The sequence below is a fragment of the Delphinus delphis genome, chromosome 3 (assembly GCF_949987515.2).
Source record: "Delphinus delphis chromosome 3, mDelDel1.2, whole genome shotgun sequence".
NCBI lineage: Eukaryota > Metazoa > Chordata > Mammalia > Artiodactyla > Delphinidae > Delphinus > Delphinus delphis.
Window position 1 is genome coordinate 63,654,123 of NC_082685.1, and position 19,767 is coordinate 63,673,889.

The 19,767-nt window shown below is 43.1% G+C and overlaps 1 protein-coding gene across 3 annotated transcripts in view; it reads right to left on the reverse strand.

Annotated features, from left to right (window-relative positions):
* The window catches only part of RAD50 (RAD50 double strand break repair protein), a 235,793-nt gene extending 225,284 nt beyond the window's left edge, over positions 1-10,509 (reverse strand). For 2 of the 3 annotated variants that reach the window (XM_060008874.1, XM_060008873.1), the window contains exons 1-3: positions 10,393-10,502; positions 5,566-5,626; positions 1,421-1,531 (exon numbers count right to left, since the gene is read on the reverse strand). In XM_060008874.1, coding sequence (XP_059864857.1) covers positions 1,421-1,531; positions 5,566-5,568 — 114 coding nt within the window. In that variant the 5' untranslated portion in view covers positions 5,569-5,626; positions 10,393-10,502. Of the gene's footprint in view, positions 1-1,420; positions 1,532-5,565; positions 5,627-10,392 lie in introns of all 3 variants that reach the window. The other variant, XM_060008875.1, reaches the window with a different exon arrangement.
* Between the last annotated feature and the right edge of the window lie 9,258 nt (positions 10,510-19,767).

The following is a 19,767-nucleotide window of genomic DNA, read 5'->3' on the forward strand; positions in this document are numbered from 1 at the left end:
ATTTATGGAGGTTACAGGTTCTTCAAATGAACAATTAAACTACCTTGCGTCAGTTGGTACACATAATGATGCACATAAGGCAAACAGTGATCAAGGCAAATTTTACCAGTGTGTGCCAACAATTCAGGTTAAATACAATAAGAAAGAAAAAGAATACTGTGTAAAATTAGGATAGTAAATTTAGAGATGGGGGTTGTTTGGGAATTATAATGTGGTTTCCCATGAATTTCACTTTGTTCCTTTTTCAGTCTATAAGAACAAATATAATTCATCTTCTACCCATAGGTGGTCAGCCTAATTTTCTGATAAGAGGCAAGAGCTACAGAGACCTTGGGCTGCCCCTCTGGCTTGCTACATTTTAGCTCTGTGAGTAATCTAATCTCTGAGTCTTGGTTTCCATATTTGTAACAAAAGAATTATTTGACCAAGTTTTTGTGGAGATTGAATAAGATGTAAACTGTGGAGCGTGGTGCCTAATGCACAGAGGCTTGTGGCAAAGCTGGCACAGGCTGGGTGCAGGTGGGGATCATCAAGTTCCTCGCAAAGAAAGACTTGCGACACTGAGGGAAGATGTCAGAGAAACTTTGTCAGGCAGGGCCCTAAAGGGTTGCAGGTAAGGGAAGGACACCACCAAACCTACAAGATGCTGATAATCAAGGAAGGCTTTTGCCAGACCCCTCATTAGAATGCCAATAAGCGGGGTAGTTGCCCTTAGCGTTAAGGACAGAAAGTACTCTTATTCCCAAATATAAAACTTAGAATTAGTGTCTATTGAGGGTAAAGCTAACAAATAGGGTGGAAACAGAATATAAACAATCTCCACTCAAACTGCTCAGATTACAACACTAATGGGGAGTCTTAGGATCGATAAACTAGAGCTGTGAAATTACCAGCTGCGGGATGAGAGGGAAGATCAGATGCAGAAGCCCTCCAAGGGGGCTGCAAAGTCAGGGCAAGCAGACAGAAACCCTGGGCCCTGCTGGGCCAGGGATGGCTCTCCAGCAGTACACGAACAATCCACCCTATGAGCAACTGGAAGAAGACCAACGAAGTCCACGCAAAGAACACCTCATATTTCTGGCTTACCACACACTTGTTGAATTAAAGGGACTGTCTGGGTGGGTACCACCTCCTAAGATGACAAAAGGGGACAGGCCCAAGGAGCAGAAGGGAAGGGACACCACACTCACACTGCAGAGGATGGCCCCCTTGCCCTGCATCCCCTCTGCAACATTCTAGTAATACTTCTGGTTTCACTGCTATTGTTTTTTTGTTTTTATAAACAAACTGTGAAAATCAACAAACGACCTCAACATCAAACATGTGTGATTTGCACCAATTCTTACACACACACACACAAAAAAACCCCAAATAATGTAGAACAAATAAGAGAAAAACTCTGGTCAACCTCTAAGCTCACCCATGGCTGGTGGCTGGCATTCTTGTCCTCAGGAGGAGGGAGTCCATTTTCTTGTTTCTCTGCGGCCTCACGACTGCCTGAAGTGCAGGGAAGTCCAGGGCCTGCTGCCATCTGCAGGCAAAACAGAAAAAACACAAGTTATGGCTCAAATCATCCACCTGAAGCCCCCAACCTGGGCCTGTCCCCAGGCAGCTGGAAGACCTGGGGCCTGTCCGGGTGTAAGAAACAGAACTCACTCAGTTCTGTGTTTGGGACCCCACCACAGAGTTGTGACAGACATAGTAAAAGTTCTAAATGATCAAGGGCTCAAGTATTTTTTTTTTTTAAATAAATTTATTTATTTATTTTTGGCTGCATTGGGTCTCTGTTGCTGCATGCTGGCTTTCTCTAGCTGCGGTAAGGAGGGGCTACTCTTCGTTGCGGAGTACAGGCTTCTCATTATGGCAGCTTCTCTTGCTACAGAGCACGGGCTCTAGAGTGCAGGGTCAGTAGTTGCGGCACACGGGCTTAGTTGCTCCGCAGCATGTGGGATCTTCCCAGACCAGGGCTCTAACCCGTGTCCCCTGCATTGGCAGGTGGATTCTCAACCACTGCGCCACCAGGGAAGTCCTCAAGTATTTCTTAACAACAGCAGCAAACCCTTACACATGTGCCAGACATTGCTCTGAATGACTTACATTTATTAACTCATTTAATCCTCATAGAAATAGGTGAGGGACTTCCCTGGTGGCACAGTGGATGACTCCTCGCTCCCAGTGCAGGGGGCCCGGGTTCAATCCCTGGTCAGGGAACTAGATCCCATATGCATGCCACAACTAAGAGTTCATATGCCACAAATAAGGAGTTGGTGAGCCACAACTAAGGAGCCCTGGAGCCGCAACTAAGGACCCAGCAAGCTGCAACTAAGGAGCCCGCCTGCCTCAACTAAAACCCAGTGCAACCATAAATAAATAAATAAATAAATTTTTTTTAAAAAAATAGTGAATGTTTTAGGAGGTCTCTGCCAATTTGCCTGATTATTGAGTTAGGCTGAATAATTAAAATGAAAACCTTCATAAAACCTGATTTCAAAGAAGGGTCAACTATGAAAACTCTGTGAGAGATTCTGAGCATCCTCCAGATCAGTCATTCCCTGAATATTTATCAAGTGCCTGTTATGGACCAGACACTGCTCTAGAACCTGGGAATAGCGACACAGACACAAAAGACAAAGTCCCTGCTCTCACAGAGCTTCCATTCTGGTGGAGGGCGGCCACAACAGAAGAGGTGATAAATGTTGTACAGAAGAAAAAGCAGGGTAAAGGGGATAGAGAGTGATGACAATGCTGCTAATATTCATTATTTATTCATTCGTTTCCAAGTGCTTATTAACCATCTACCACAAGTAGGCACTATGCTGGGATGCAATGATGGGCCAAAAATAGACATGGCCCCTGCCTGTAAGGGCTACTTACTCACACAGGAGAAGCATATGATCACCCAAATAAATGCAAAGATGTTAACTCATGGTAGCTGTGATAGCAGAATGGCACAGGTCCCAGTGAGGGCATCCTAGGACGCTCAGAAGCCTGGGATGGAGTGGGAGGAGGACAAGCATCCTTGGTAAAAAGCAGACCATGTGCAAAGGCTGGATCACAGACAGCAAGCCAGAGGCAGAGTGGGGAGAGAGGAGGCAGATGGAGGTGGAGAAGGGATGTGGGCTCTTGCACAGCACTCCCAGCCACAAGATGTCCTTATCCTCTGAGAACTGGAGCACCACACAAGGGCCTTAGGCAGAGGAGTAAGATGGTTGGATGCCTGTGTTTTTAAAAGATTACACTATGTGGTAGGCTGAATAATGGCCCCCCCAAAGATGATGATGTCTGAATCCCCGGAAGCTATGAATATATCTCCTTACATGACAAAAAGGACATTGCAGATGTGATTAGGTTAAGGATCTCGAAATGGGGAGATTATCCAGGTGGGCCCAATGTAATCACAAGTGTCCTTATAAGAGGAACACAAAGAGAGATTCAACTACAGATGAGTGTCAGAGCGATGCAGTGTGAGAAAGACTTGTTAGTTTTAAAGGTGGAGGAAGGGTCCATGAGCCAAGGAATGCAGGAAGCCTCCAGAAGCTGGAAAAGTCAGCAAAATGATTCTCCTCCAGAGTCTTCAGAAGGAAAAGGGCCCTTCTGAAACCTTCAGAGCTGTAAAATAATAAATTTGGATTGTTTCAAGCTACTAATTTTGTGTTCATTTGTTACAGCAAAAACAGGAGACTAATACACCCTGGTTTTTGTAAAACACAGGCTAGAGGTTATGGGAAGGGGAGGCAGGGACCAGCTGGAGGTCACTGTGTCATCCAGACAAGAGATGTAAGAGCTTGAACCACAGCGGTGGCAGTGAGGTGGAGAGGAGCTGAAGGACCCCAGGAGGGGAGGAGTCGGCCAGTCAAGTTCCAGACATTATTGGAATGCAGCAGCAGGCCTTCTTTAGGCTCAGGACCTGCCTGGCTCACCCTGGGCAGCGCTTACCACCCTTTGTAGAAGGCGGAAGCTTGCATCAGGGCTGTAAGACCACCTCCAGATAGAGACACCATCTGCTCACTTAACAGGGACCTGCCAACCCCTTTCCCACAAAGGAGTCCAGGGATTTCCAGGAACACTCTAAGAACTAACACTCGGAATTTCGACTAGGAAAAAAGCAGCAATTGTTTCTGCCAAGCATTAGGCCTTGCAGTGAACCTTTTTTTCTTCCTAAGAGAGATTTTGTAATCCTGGAAAGGAGGCATCTAAATTTAAATATACCTATCTTCAACCCAGGTGAAACAGAACCATGATTATATCTAACATATAGAAATTTCACGGTCAGTAGCATAATGCAGAAGTTAAAGAAAGAGAATAAAGGAGAAACTAGGAGACCCTCTCCCAGCATTTCCTCCATTGCTATTTAATGATTCAGATCTACTGAAAAAGTGGGATCCTAATCTGGTCCAGCCTAAAAGGGCTATTGAGAAGAAGAGGCAATAAAAATTATTTTATTGGATTTAGATTTATTTTAGATATATTCTATTTTAGATATTAGGATTTTAGATATATTCTATTTTACTCCAAAAGTATAAATATATACCTACCAAGACAAATACCCTGGAGGATACTGAAGGGTGGCAAGAAAGTCTTGTCATCCTCCCATGGCTTTGCAGGAGGCCACAGGGACCTAACTAGATTCTAGGAGCATATAAGGACCCAGGAGTGCCTGCAGATGGCAAAATACCAGGCAGTCCTGTTAAGGTTAGGACACATTAATTTAAAAATAGTTATATGTTTAAATTGTTTTTCTGTTGACAAAAGTGACATATGTTTATTAGTGGAAACCCCAAAAATTTCCTGTACTCCCAACAGTCCAGAGATAACTTACCTGTAAATATTTCTTCCAATTTTTCACACACAAACACACAGGCATACACACATACACACTTTCTTTTTAACAACATTAGGATAGTGTGCATATTTTTCTTTTGCAACCAGCTTTGTTTTATCTAACAGTATATAATTTTCCATGTCAGTAGATATACTTTAAGATTTGGCACTATTCTATCACTATTTTCCATGGTATCAAAATCACTTAACTAATCCCTTATTGTTAGACAACGGAGTGGTTTCTAACTTTATGATAACGGAAGTCACACTGGGAAGAACAGCCCCATATATAAGAACACCTCCCCATTTAAAATCTGTGTCTGAAGCTCAGATTATTTCTTAGGGTTGTGTTTCACACCTTTCAGTCATCCATACATCAATATTATTATTTTGCCATAATTAAATGCCATCTGTACCGTACTTAACATTTCTCTTTAAATCAACTCATTTTTGCCCTTAAATAAAAGTGTTTTAAAAGCAAACCTTATTTACTATTGTCAATGGAAAACCAGCATCAAATGTCATAAATGAAGGCAGTCACAATAAATAAATACAATGGAAAACACAACAGTGTCACGAAAATACAGTTGATATTGCTATCCCTTTGCTCATCCTTTTATATCAAGTGGGAGATTAGGAAGGCTTAACAAGGTGTTAAAGACATATTAGCTCCAAGATGAGATTTTTCTCCTCCCCTTGGTCAGAAGATTGGAAAGGAATTGACCAGAGGAATAACTTTCTTACCATGGGAGTCAGTGTTAGATGATGCTGCAAATGTATCCCACCTCGAATTACCCTGCACCACCTGAAATAAGCCCAAAGGCAAACATGTTTTAGGATACATGTTGAAATCAGAATTATGGGGATAAAATGTATGGACACTTTAAAAAGGTTTTGATAAACTCCATCCAAGTTAGTTTTACCATAGTTTTACTATGAGAGTGCCCACTTTACTTCACCCTCAGATACTGTTATAAACAAAAATGTTAAAATGTTAAGCTTTTTAGTGTAAGATATTCAGCAGCTGAATTTTCAAAGCTATTTTCATACTCCTCCAGCCAGTTTCTGACCCTGGGGAGGGCAATTATATGAACCTCAGCTAGTGGTAAATTTACACAAACTGATATTGCACTTGGTTTAACCAAGCTAAAGTAAACTCAGTAAAACATGAGGAAGTGACTTTAGCATTTGCAAATATTTTAGAATGCTTTTGTGCAGGCAAAGGTCAAATGAGGATCAGAATAGCATGGATTCCAAAGAATACTTTTGAGAAATAAGAGACCCAGAGAGGCATTACTCCTGAGACACAAAACACTAAAACTTTTCAGTAAGTCAATGAAAACTCTAAAATAAACATGTGTTTAAGCCTTCCTATCTTGGTGTAATGAGCAACTGCACAAATAGGTTACAGATTAATGCAACTGTTAAGACTTCTAAAATAGAAAAATAAAAGCGTATTTTGAAGCATGAAGAGTTAATAACAATAGGAAGCTTCCAGATTATTTCAATAATTCTTAGGCAGACACGTGTGTATGTGCCTGTGGGAGAGGAGGATTAAAAACATGCTAAAAAGTTTCTTATGTTTGAAATGAAGTTGGACATTCTGATTAATTTTTAGCATTTATAGGAAAATATGTTTACCTATGCTTAGAACTTAATGAGGGCTCCTAATAGGATACAGAATTCCAAGTCACTAAATGAAATGCAGGAAGGAAGGAATGGGGACAAAGACACCTTGATGATTCCAGAAGAGGTCATAAGAAAAAAAAAGGAATATATAAATAACACAACTCAATAACAAAAGACAATCAAATTTTCCAAGTAGATCTGAATAGACATTATTCCAAAGAAGATATACAAATGGCTAATAAGCATATTAAAAGATGCTCAATATCATTAACCATCTGGGAAGTGCAAATTAAAACCACAATGAGCTCGAAATTTACACCTGTTAGGATGGCTATAATCAAAAATATAGACAAGTGTTGGTGAGGATGTAGACAAATTGAAACACTCATGCATTGCTAGTGGGACTGTAAAATGTTGCAGCTACTTTGGAAGTTTAAACAAAGACATACCATATGATCCAGCAATTCCACTTCTAGGTATATACCCAAGAGACGTGAAAATATATGTTTACACAAAAATTTGTATATGAATGTTCATAGAAGCATTATTAGTAACAGCCAAAAAGCAGAAACAATCTAAGTGTCCCTAAACTGATGAATGGATAAACAAAATGTTTATCCACATGATGGAATATACTGGGCAATAAAAAGGAACAAACTGGGGCTTTCCTGGTGGTGCAGTGGTTAAGAATCCGCCTGCCAATGCAGGGGACATGGATTCGAGCCCTGCTCCAGGAAGATCCCACATGCCATGGAGCAACTAAGCACATGTGCCACAACTACTAAGCCTATGCTCTAGAGCCTGGGAGCCACAACTACTGAGCCTGCGTGCTACAACTACTGAAGCCCGCATGCCTAGAGCCTGTGCTCTGCAATGAGAAGCCACCGCAATGACAAGCCCGCGCACCGCAAGGAAGAGTAGCCCCCACTCGCCACAACTAGAGAAAGCCCGCGTGCAGCAACGAAGACCCAATGCAGCCAAAAATTTTTTTAAAAAAGGAACAAACTACTGACACATGCTGTAGTGTGGATAAACCTCCAAAACATTATGCTAAGTGTATGAAGCCAGTCACAACAAACCACATATTGTTACAATCCCATTTATATGAAATGTCCAGAAATAGGCAAGTATATAGAGACTGAAAGTAGATTAGTGCTTGCCTAGGGCTGGGGAGGGGAATATTAAGGGATACTGGAGAATGACTGCTAATGGAGTAATAAAGATGTTCTAAAATTAGATTATGGTGATGGTTACACCCTCTGTAAATATACCACAAACCACTGAATTGTATCCTTTTAATGGGTGAATTTTATGGTATGTAAATTATATCTTAATAAAGTTGTTAATAATAATAAAAAGGAGACCATAAATGAAGCTAACAGATAGGAGACCAGACTACGGGAAGATTTACAACATTGACATTTCACGAAGGATTAACATTTTAGTGAGCATACCAATATATAAGGATCAAAATGAAAACCAGATAGAAAATATCAGAAACCTAGAAGAAGAGTAATGAGACAAATAGGCAATTCACAAATGGCAAAACAATATGATGAGATGCTCAATTAAAACAGAAATGGAGTACTGCTTAACCCACTAGTTTGACAAAAAATTAGTAAATTAGATAATAATAAGCGCTGACAGACATTGGAAAAGGGACTCTTCATGGACTCCTGGTGGGAGGAAACTGATGAAGCCATTCAGCAGCACAAAGTAGCAGTTTTTAGTAAAAGACATCCTACAAGTATCCCAGAATTAGCAATCTCATACCTATCTATGGATCTATCTATCTCAGAGACATTCTTGCCAGAGAACACACAGAGACACTGGAAAGGATATCTGGTGCAGCACTGTTTGTGGAAGCAAGGAGTTGGAGGCCACTTAATGTCTATTTCCAGGGGACTAGTTAAGTACTTGCGGTGTACACTCTTGATAGAAAATTATGCAACAGCCAGGATTAATGAATCAGACTTACATATATCAATATGGTTCGACTTAAAAACATAATGCTGAGGGAATCAAAGAAACAGTATGAGATTTATAGCACAGCAGTATTTATTTAGATAAGTACAACAAAAGCAAAACATGACATACATTTCAAAGATAAACATTTTCTGAGAAGATATAAGGAAAGGTAGTTTGTAAAACAAACAAATATGTCACCATGGCTGCCTAAGTGTGCGTGCACGGGAAGGAGCGTGTTGAGAAATGGAGGATAAAAGGAAATAACGAAATGAAACAAAATGACAGACTCTAAATGGACCAAGGGTTATAGTGTGCCATGACTGAAGAGTATGAGCAATTCAATTTTGAAGGCCTGAGATCCTAAGGAAAATAAAATTCCATGCATCATTTTCTTGTGAAAAATGTAATAAAGTACATCACATGCTGGTGGCTAAACCAATGAATAATAAAGCCACGAGAAAAGAAGGTAGTAGGGAGGCTTGCACGGTCTTTAGCGGATTCATTCGGTTTTCAGGAACATGGAAGCAAGAACCTGGGGTGGTGAAAATGCTGTGGATGGTGTCGACTACAAACCTCTCCCTCTCCACCCACAGACAGAAGAGAGGAAAGGGAGAGAACCATGCATTTCAGCTTAAATTTAGTTAATAGGAGAGAGAAGAGACATTAACGAATTCCAAAGAAAAGGAATAGCTCATTGAAAGTACATCACAAAATCAAAGAATCCGATTTTCTGGCTCATGATAAAGGTGGTATTTTCTAAAAGCAATAAATACTCACCACCACCCTGAAGGGGTGTACAGAGGGGGAACTCCATGTTTTAAAAATTAGGACCTTGATGTTTTGTCAAGGCTGTTTTCAAAGTTAAGGTTATTCAAGTGTTCTTTCAGTAATGGGCCTTATGCTCAGATCCATGTGATTAGGCTGAGACAAAAGTTGAGTAAAAGGCGGGTGCTCTTAGTATTGCCTACAAAAACCATCATCACTCCAAAGTAAGTCAAGTGCCTGCAGATTTAGTCACTTTACTCCTAACACTTAGGGTCTTCTCCCATCTACACAACTGGTCTTGTGGGCACCTTGCATATATATTTTCTCTTGCCAGGGAATGGGGGACACCCAAGGGCAGCGGCTGTCTCCATAGCCTTGAGGTGGAGCCCAATTTTGAGCTGGCACGACCAAGGGCAAAGACCTGGGCATTCATCTTTCACCCTTCTGCTGGTGGACAGAGTGGACAGAAAGTGTCCTGTTTGGGATGGACTGAGTCCCCGAGTGCATCCACCCCTGACCATTTCTGCCAGCCCTGGGGTTGGGGCCCCTGCAGAGTCAGCCCCTGTTTTCACCTGGGCAGAGCCTTGGGGAGGGAGCGGCATCCTGGCCTAGTTACTCTCCATGCCTACGACCAAGGGAGATGAGCTGCAAGCTTGCCAGCTCAGGGAACACCTGAAAGGCACCCCAGGTGCGCCCAAGTACACCAAATCTGAAAAACGTAGCCGAACAAGCCAGGTATGGGGCTGCGTGCCCAAGCAGAGGAGTTTGATAGAGATAAGAAGGCGTAAATTATGAATTCCTCCCTGCTGGGCTCAGGTGAGACATTCTGCTCAGCATTTTACATACATCCTTCCACTTTGATTTTTACAGAAACTCGGTGGAGGCGTGGGGTGGGGTGGGTGTCGGCCTTCTACAAAAAGAAAACGTGTGATGGGAGCGGTGGCCTGGCTAGCCCCCGCCCCACCTCGACCCCACGCAGCCAGATCCTTGGCGCGTTTGTCCAAGCCCCCCGCCACCCCGCCCTGGGCTTCCAGCCCTGCCTGGAGGATCAGAGCCACAAGAGCCCAGCGGTACCGCATCTCAGGCCCTCCCAGCCCCGCCGCAGGAACCCCCGGCCAGGCCGGCCCTCGCCCAACGTCTGCCTGGCGTCCCGCCCGCGCGGTCCGCAAGGAGGAGCCCGCGAGGCGACCACGAAAGGGCTGCGCTTACCTCGCCGGGCGCGGGCTGTGGCCTCAGCTCGCTAGCCCCAGGCCCACCGCCTGTACCCTGCGCCCCTCGCCCCGACGGCTGATACGCCGGCTGTTGGACACCGCCACTTTCATTTTCCTCAACACTCTCGGCAGGAAAGCGAAAGCAAAAGTGAAAGCGGCCGAGAGGCGGGCTTGAGCCCGAGCGCGCGGTGAACGCGGAGCGCGGGGCCGTCAGCCAGAGGCGGGGGCCCGGGCCTCGGGTCTGCACGCGGCCGTCCGGGCGGCGTTCGGTTGGAGCCACGTCCACCCGAGACACCGCTAGTCAGCCCGTTGCGCACGTCGCGGCCGCGCATTGCGCCCTCGCCCGGCTACGCGGCCCACGGCGCCTCAATCCCCCCGGGCTGCTTTCTCATCTGCCCTTCATTTAGCGCCCGCCGGGGCCTCGCAGCTGGAGGCGGGCCCGGGATCTGACTGCCGGCGGCGCTTCGTGGGTTTCTGGCCTGAGCAGGCGGGTGCTGGCCTGGGCGTTCGGGGGCAAGCCTCTGAGGGGTCCCGGTGGGAGATGCTGAGGGAACTGCTGCAGGTTTCGTTCGCAGACCCCGGGGGTCCGGCGCTCCCCAGCCCAGGCATGCGCACTGGTCCCTCTGCCCCGCTGGGGGCACAGGCACCGCCGACAGCGCGTTCCTGACCACGAGGTACCAGGCTCTTCATCCTGGGTCAGCGGGGAACTAAAAGTCAATGATGTCGGTGAAATGAGGGGCGCTTCGTTTGATAAGAAGAACTGGAACAGCAAGTTTAAGGTTTGGAATCCTGGTCTGAGTGGTGCCTATCAATACCCGAGGATTTAGAGATTCCAGGTTAAAGCCCTGACTCTGGCACTTGTTGGCTGTGTGATTTGGAGCAAAATATTTACTCCCTTAGCTTTAGTTTCTTCTCCTGTAGGATGAGGATAATAACCATACCTACCTCAGGGTTGTGGGAATTAAATGAAACGATATAAGGGAGAAAATATTTGGTATTTTCTATTGGCTGTAGGTGGGTTCTTTGAGGGCAGCGACCAAATCATTGTTTTTCTGGATGCTTGATAAACCTTGTCTAATAGTCAGTTGATAAAAGGATAGTTTTCAAAGTTCGAACTGTGTTATCTTCACTTAGAAGAACTGGAGGGGGGGATGGGGAGGGCACTGCAGTCTTTTTGGAAGGCACCTCACACTTAGCCTGACAATTAACCCCTATAATTATGCCACTGCTAACAAAGTTTGACAGAAGTCTCTACAGCTCTGTCCAGCATCAGCCACTGACAGCTGAAAAATACTTTTGTAAGCACTTCTGTAGAAACCGAAAAACACTGTCAAGACTCTGTACCCAAAAAACAATTTGCCATGTGTTTCTTTGTTATTTTTTGTCATAGAGCAGTGTGATAACTGGAACAGAAAAACAAAACAAACTGCTTAATCTGCCAGTCACTTTGGTTTGCCTGTTTGTAATTTGGGCACATTCCCTGCATGATGGAGGCCTTGATCTGTGACTGATGTTGTGGCTTTTCATGTGTCCTTGCAGTGTTTCCCTCAAGAGCAGGTGGGGCAGTGGGGCAGGCCAAAGGATGACCTTAGAAAAACACGTTTTCCCCTCCAGAAGATGATGCTTTTGGTCTGTGGTATGAAGCAAAAAGGAAAAAAAAAAAAAAAATCATCAAGGCAAGCCTTGGAGCCTCTTCCTTGTTATAGGACAATAATTCTTGACTCTGTGAGAGCAAAGTAGAGCTAAAGTTACATCAAAAGTATGTCTGGGGGGCTTCCCTGGTGGCACAGTGGTTGAGAGTCCGCCTGCTGATGCAGGGGACACGGGTTCATGCCCTGGTCCGGGAAGATCCCACATGCCGCGGAGCAGCTGGGCCCGTGAGCCATGGCCGCTGAGCCTGCACGTCCAGAGCCTGTGCTCTGCAACGGGAGAGGCCACAACAGTGACAGGTCCGCATACCGCAAAAAAAAAAAAAAAGTATGTCTGGGAGATGAGGGGCAGAAAAAGAGAAAATAAAAGTCACAAGAAGATAAAGCCAAATCCTGGTTGCCTTTTATAGATGTTACACATGGGAACAGAGAGGTGCCAGGAGGTGATGGCTAGCCTGGAGTCTTGGTGATTTCCCAAGGTCTAGATTTGGTCTTCAACCTTGTGGGGTCAAACATTTCATCTTTCAGTGTTCCAGCATTGACTAAAAATCAGCGAAGTGTAAAATCAGGATGCAAACTTATTGATTTCATTAACTATTTGCTAGACTCTATGTTAAGTGCATTACATACATTGTCTCATTTAATTCTCTCTACAGTCCTGTAGTGCCTTGCCATGTTTTTTCAGTTGGGGGAAAAAATGAAGGAAATCCCCAAGGTCACACAGTTAATATGTATATAAGTGGTAGAGTCAGGGTTCAAATAAAGGCTGATTCCAAAACCTGGAGCTTAACTATTCCTGTTAGAAGCAAAACCGCCCAGAACACCGGACTCTAGAGTTTGCCTGATGAATGCACTCTGTTCTGTGCATTTTGAACTGTGCAGTTTGGAGCCTAATTTTCAGAAAGTGGCTTGGCGAGCTTGAAATAGAATCGGAAGAGTGAATTATCTGCCTTAAATGTTTAATGATCTCAGGCTTGGGTAGCCTGCTGCGTCATCTTCCACAGCAAAGGTCAGATGACCTGCTGGGGGGACTGGGCTCTCATTCCTGCTGGCCTGGCTGGCCCTTCTCCTTGGGATGGTGCCTGATCAACACTCACATCTTTTTTATTATGCTACATGGGTTGCTCCTTCTCAGATGGACACATTTCTTTTTTAGATAAAATAAGGCCTTACTGAATAACAGTACTGTTAGGCCTTGTAAGTCCTGGAGTCCTTATTTCTCTTTATGGAAGCATATCTTTGCTCTGATTGACTTGATTTTGTATCCCAATTCTTTGAGGGCAACTCACTTTCTTTTCTTTCTTACCCTCCCTGACCTTCTAAATCTAGAATACAATCTTATGCAATAGCAAGTTCTGCAGCAAGCACTTTATCCAGGCCTGTAGTGCTCATCAATGAAGACCTGAAAATCCAAGTCCAAGGCCAGCACTCAAAAACTTTATCATGGGCAGAGAGTGGGGATGGGGCTGGGGTGGAGGAGATCAGGCAACACAGCTAGAGAACAGTATAAATGGAAAGAAATGGTTAGAAAAGAAAACACCTGGTGTGATTCAAATAAAAAGGAAAAAAATAAAAAAACTCTTTTAGGTACTTCATTCATTCAACAAGTATTTTGTGGCAACTGCAAAATGCAGCCGCTCTGCTAATCCTGGGGATTCAATAATGAGTGAAAATAGACACAGTCTCTGCCTTCAGGAAACACACTTTAGTGATGTAGTCAGACGACCAAATAATCAGTCAATTATAGAATACCATCCTAAATGTTACAAAGGGCATTTCATTCTATGAGAAGGATTTGAACCTCCCTGGAGGGGTGGGGGGGCGGGGTCCTAGAAGGCTTCTCAGAAGAAGGGTTGTTTGAACTGGGAGCTAAGGAATGAGGATTAGTTAACTGGGTAAAGGGGCATGGGGTTGGAGAAGAGATAATTAGTGGAGGAAACAGCATGTGCAAAGGTCCTGAGGCAGGAAAGAACTTGGAACATTTCAGGAACTGGAAGAAGGCTGGATCTGAACCATTGTCTATCTGAAACTCAAAGGGTCAGTTGAGCCATAAGAAGAACCCAAGTCCACAGGAGGCTATAGAGTAAGGCAAAGCCATAACAGGTAGGGCCTTAAAGGTCATGCTCAGGACTTAGGTCTTTATCCCATGAGCACTATGTTGTTTAAGCAAGGGGTTGTAGCATCTGACTTGTGTTTTGAAATGACTGCTTTGTCTGATGTGTGGTGAATGGATTGAAAGATGGTCACCTGTTGGGAGCAAGATGACGGTGGTAGTGGTAGGGGAGACAGAGAGAAATGGACAGATGTGAGAGCTGTTTAGGAGGTAAAATGGTCAGGAACTTAGCAATGGATTGGGTCTTAGAGATAACGGAAAAGGAGGTACCAAGCATGACTCCCAGGTTGTGTAATTGAATGAATGATTGTGGCAGGAATGTAGGTACTCAGATGTCTCTTCAAGAGACCCTTCTACGATGAATATAGTTAGCTGAGAGCCTCCAGCCACTGCACCTTCAGATCCACTGCAGTATTTACACAAGGCCTCAACGTTCTGGCTGCTCCCAGTCAATGAATGATCACAGTGTGGGTACAAGAGCCAGGCCATTTCTGCCCAAGGTGGGACTCCTCCAACAGGAAATCTGTATTCTGGGGCTTCCCATCAGTGTGGCCAGCACTTTCTCAGAGCTCTGCAGTCTGAGGATCTTCCTACCTAATCCTCCTTCCTTCCCTCTCCCCTTTCACAGGGGACATACCTGCATCATGGTTTGAGTCTCTCTCTGCCTTCTCTTGCTCCCTCTCCTCTTTACACTTCATGAACATTTTTCCCATTAAACTCACACATTTAATACCATCTTGCTGTCTGCTCTAGGAGGACTCAAACTGACACAATGATGTCCTTCACTGAGTTGGAGAATCTTGAAAAGGACCAAGTTTTGTAGGGGTTCTGTTCTGCCCATGTTGGGTGAGGTGTCAGGTGGGCAGGGGACCTCTGTATCCACTTTCCCATTCATAAGATATGTTCTGCTTTACTATTAAACTATCAGCTATGTCCTCTGCGTGAGCTAGTGTCTTTATAAAACGCTTGTTCCATGGATAACCTTCAAACCTCACTTTAGAACTCAATACTATAACTGTTTGCCTCTAGAAAAATACGACCTGCCAATAGCAAAAATATCTCTTAACTTTCTTGAGGAGGAGGCAAAAGTCAAAAAATAGAAAGGGAGGGCTTCCCTGGTGGCTCAGTGGTTGAGAGTCCGCCTGCCGATGCAGGGCACATGGGTTCATGCCACAGTCCGGGAAGATCCCACCCAGTGACGCGGAGCGACTGGGCCCAGGAGCCGTGGCCACTGAGCCTGCGCGTCCGGAGCCTGTGCTCCGCAACGGGAGAGGCCGCAACAGTGAGAAGCCCGCGTACCACAAAAAAAAAAAAAAAGAAAGAAAGAAAGGGGTGAGCAATTGTTCTTGAACAATCAAAGGTAAATAATTTTGCTTTGGGTGTCCCTGGTTCTCTGGGGAAAAGAACTAGCCTTTTATAAGTGTTCCCAAAGGGAAAGACATATATTTGGCAATACAGATGGAAATCTCTGTCATTCTGTACGGAAAAGAAGTTAGCACACTAAAAGGCACTCTTGTTCTGACATCTTTCTCCCTGAGCAAGGTGCCTCTGGAGAGCTGGGTGGCATAGGATGACCTTGCTGTGGAGACTTGCTGTTTGAGTGAATCACCTGTGAGAGGGCAGAGCTCTTCTGGTCCAACATTGGCTTATCCCATTGAAACAGGCTTGAACACAGATCATGACTACTACTGAGCTTTCTCATAGGTCAAACATTTCCTTCACTAATCCCAGACACCAGACAGCCCAAACCCATCTCACTGTGAAGGCTGGAGGCTGACAGTAAGTGAGTTTACATGTTTTGTTACCAAAGCTTTCGAGAAGCCCAGGTACCATTAATCTGCTTGGACTAAAAAGAAAAAGAAGTTGGTGTGGGCATCATGAATTATATTTTCCTGAGGGGTCTGCCTCTCATTAAGGGATGAATGAGTAAAAATATCTGTTGAACAAAAAGAAAAACTACCAAATGTAAAGTGAATGTACTACTTAAGTACTTTAGGGGTAGAAGACTTGTCTTTCCTCCCAAAGGTAGTTATAATTCCCCTCATGAAACCAAACAGAAAATAAAGATTAATTATTTGTAGAGTCAATAATTACATTGGGGGGGGTCAGGAGGAATAGCAATATTATTTTCAACACAAATTTAGTTCTGCTGTGTACTTTACATGCATGATCCAGTTGAATCCTTATAAAAACCTAATTAGATCGATCATCTATTCTACAGATGAGGAAACTGAGTCTCAGAATGGTTAAGTAAGTTGCTCAAACTTATAGAACTAGTAAGTGGAGAAGCCTACTTTTGGACCTCAGGGACCACATATCTGCTCCAGGTGTGGACACTTAGCCAATAAGCTATAGTGCCTCCCAAGAGGATGTGCTTTGAGGTGAACCTTGAACAGGGATAGAATTAGGATAATCAGAGATGAAGGAGGACGATGTATGTATGAAGGCAGGAATGTCAAAAAGAAATATAAAACTGGAAGTGTGTCATATCAGGAGTTGAAATACATTAAAATATGTGAAAGTTTGGGAGGGGGTTGGAGGAGTCTAAAAAAAAATACTCAAAATTACACAGAAGAAAATAATTCATCTTTGTCCTCATCTTGCATATTTACCTCCAGTTTTATTATTTTTTTGTTATGTTTTTTGTTTTTCTTGTGGTATGCGGGCCTCTCACTGCTGTGGCCTCTCCCGCTGCAGAGCACAGGCTCTGGACACGCAGGCCCAGTGGCCACGGCCCACGGGCCCAGCTGCTCCACGGCATGTGGGATCCCCCCGGACCGGGGCATGAACCCGTGTCCCCTGCATCGGCAGGTGGACTCCCAACCACTGCGCCACCAGGGGAGCTCTCCAGTTTTATTTTTTAACTAAAGCTACTTAAAAATGTGTACATACTCTTTATAAGGAATATAAACACTATAGCAAATACAACAATAGATGTTTTTAAAAGCTCCCCAGATCCTACTATCTAAAAATTATTACTACTAATATTAGGAAAATATCATTAGATACATTTTTCTTTGCATTTGTACAGAGAGGAGGATGGATGGACAGGTGAAAAATGATATCTCAGTATAGTTTTCATTTGTATTTCTCTTATTAGGAGAGAGGTATAGAATCTTCTCATATGTTTAAAAGTCATCTGTGCTTCAATACCTGTGTATTATTTATGTTTCTTGCCCAATTTTCCATTGGGGTTGTTGATTTCTTATTTATTTGTAGTAGATCTTTTTATGCTAGGTAAATTAGCTCTTTGTTATATGGGTTGTGAATGGATTCATTTAATAATGGGCTGGCTTTAATTTTTAAATAATTTCTTTCAAAAAGGATTCATGGGTACCTTATTGCTTGAATTTAATATTTAAGAATGTTTATTTCCATTATACTTGAACAATTCTTTTAAAAAAATTATTATGGTAAAATATATGTAATGTAAAATTGATCATTTTAAGCTTTTTAAAAATTATTTATTTATTTAGTTGCAGTGGGTCTTAGTTGTGGCACGTGGGCTCCTTAGTTGTGGCATGCATGTGGGATCTAGTTCCCTGACCAGAGATGGAACCTGGGCCCCCTCATTGAGAGTGTGGAGTCTTATCCACCATGCCACCAGAGAAGTCCCATTTTAACCATTTTAAGTGTACAATTCAATGGTATTAAGTACATTCAAATTGTTGTGCAGTCAATACCACCATCCATCTCCAGAGTTTTTTTTTATCATCTCAAGCTGAAACTATTTACCCATTAACTCTTCCCCCTTAGCCCCCAGTAACCATTATTCTATCTTCTGTCTCTGTTAATTTGACTATTCTAGGTACCTCATATAAATGGTATCATACAATATTTGTCCTTTTGTGTCTGGTTTATTTCACTTAACAATGTTTTCAAGGCTCATCCATGCTATAGCATGTCTCAGAACTCCATTCCTTTTTAAGGCTGAATAGTATTCCATTGTGTGTATATATACCACAGTTTGTTTATCCACGCATCTGTTGATGGACACTTGGGGTTGTTTCCACCTTTTGTCTATTGTAAATAATGCTGCTGTAAACATAGGTGTACAAATATGTTTAAGTCTATGCTTTCATTTTCTTTGGGTGTATACCTAGAACTAGAATTGCTGGATCATGTGGTAATTCTGTGTTTGGTTTTTCTGAGGAAAGGCCATGCTGTTTTCCATAGCAGTTGCACTGCTTTATATTCCCACTAGCAATGCGCAAGGGTTCCAATTTCCCCTCATCTTCACCAATACTTATTATTTTCTGTTTTGTTTTGTTTTTAATAACAGCCATCCTACTGGGTGTGAAATGGTATCTTATTTGTGGTTTGATTTGCATTTCCCTAATGATTAGCACATCTTTTCATGTGCTTATTGGCCATTTGTATATCTTATTTGAAGAAATGTCTCCTCAAGTCCTCTGCCCGTTAAAAAAAACTTTTTTAAATTGTTGAGTTGTAGGAGTTCCTTATATATTTTGGATATTAACCCATTATTGGAAATATGATTTGCAAACATTTTCTCCCATTCTATAGGTTGCCTTTTCATCTCTTGGTAATGTTCTTTGATGCACAAAACTTTTTCCCCCAGCTTTATTGAGATGTAATTGACATAAACAAAAGTTTTTAATTTTGATGAAGTCCAATTTATCTATTTTTTTCTTTTGTTGGCTGTGCCATATCCAAGAAATCATTTCTAAATCCAGTGTCATGGAAATTCCCCCTATGTTTTCTTCGAAAAAGTCTTAGGGTTTTAGCTCTTATGTTTAGCTTTTTTTTTTTTTAATCCATCTTTGAGTTAATTTTTGCATATGGTGTAAAAGGTAAGAGTCCAACTTCATTCTTTTGCATGTGGACATCCAGTTTTCCAAGCAGCATTGTTGAAAAGACTGTCCTTTCCCCCTTAAATGGTCTTGGCATTTTAAAATTTTTTTTATTTTTTTTGTGGTACGCAGGCCTCTCACTGTTGTGGCCTCTCCCATTGTGGAGCACAGGCTCCGGATGCGCAGGCTCAGCAGCCATGGCTCACGGGCCCAGCCGCTCCGCGGCATGTGGGATCTTCCCGGACTGGGGCACGAACCCGTGTCCCCTGCATTGGCAGGCGGACTCTCAACCACTGCGCCACCAGGGAAGCCCGATCTTGGCATTTTTTTAAAAAAATCATTTGACTATGTATGTGAAGGTTTATTTCTGGGCTCTCTATTCTATTTCATTGATCTATATGTCTGTCTTTCTGCAAGTACCGCAGTGTTTTGATGACTGTAGCTTTATTTTATTCTTCACAATTTGACTACATTTTATTTCTTCTTCTTGCTTAGTTATTATGGTCAGAACTCCCAGTACAGTGTTGAACAGAAGTGGCCATCCTTCTGTTGATGAACATCCTTGTTGTATTACTGATCTTAGGGGATGAGCTTTCAGTTTCACCAGTGAGTATAACATTAGCTATGAGGTTTTCATAGATGCCATCTGTCATGTCGAGGGAGTTCCCTTTGTATTTCTAGTCTGTTGAGTGTTTTGTTTTTATCAAGAAAAGGTGTTGGATATTGTCAAATTATTTTTATTTTTGGCCGCACTGCGTGGCTTGCAGGATCTTAGTTCCCTGACCAGGGATCAAACC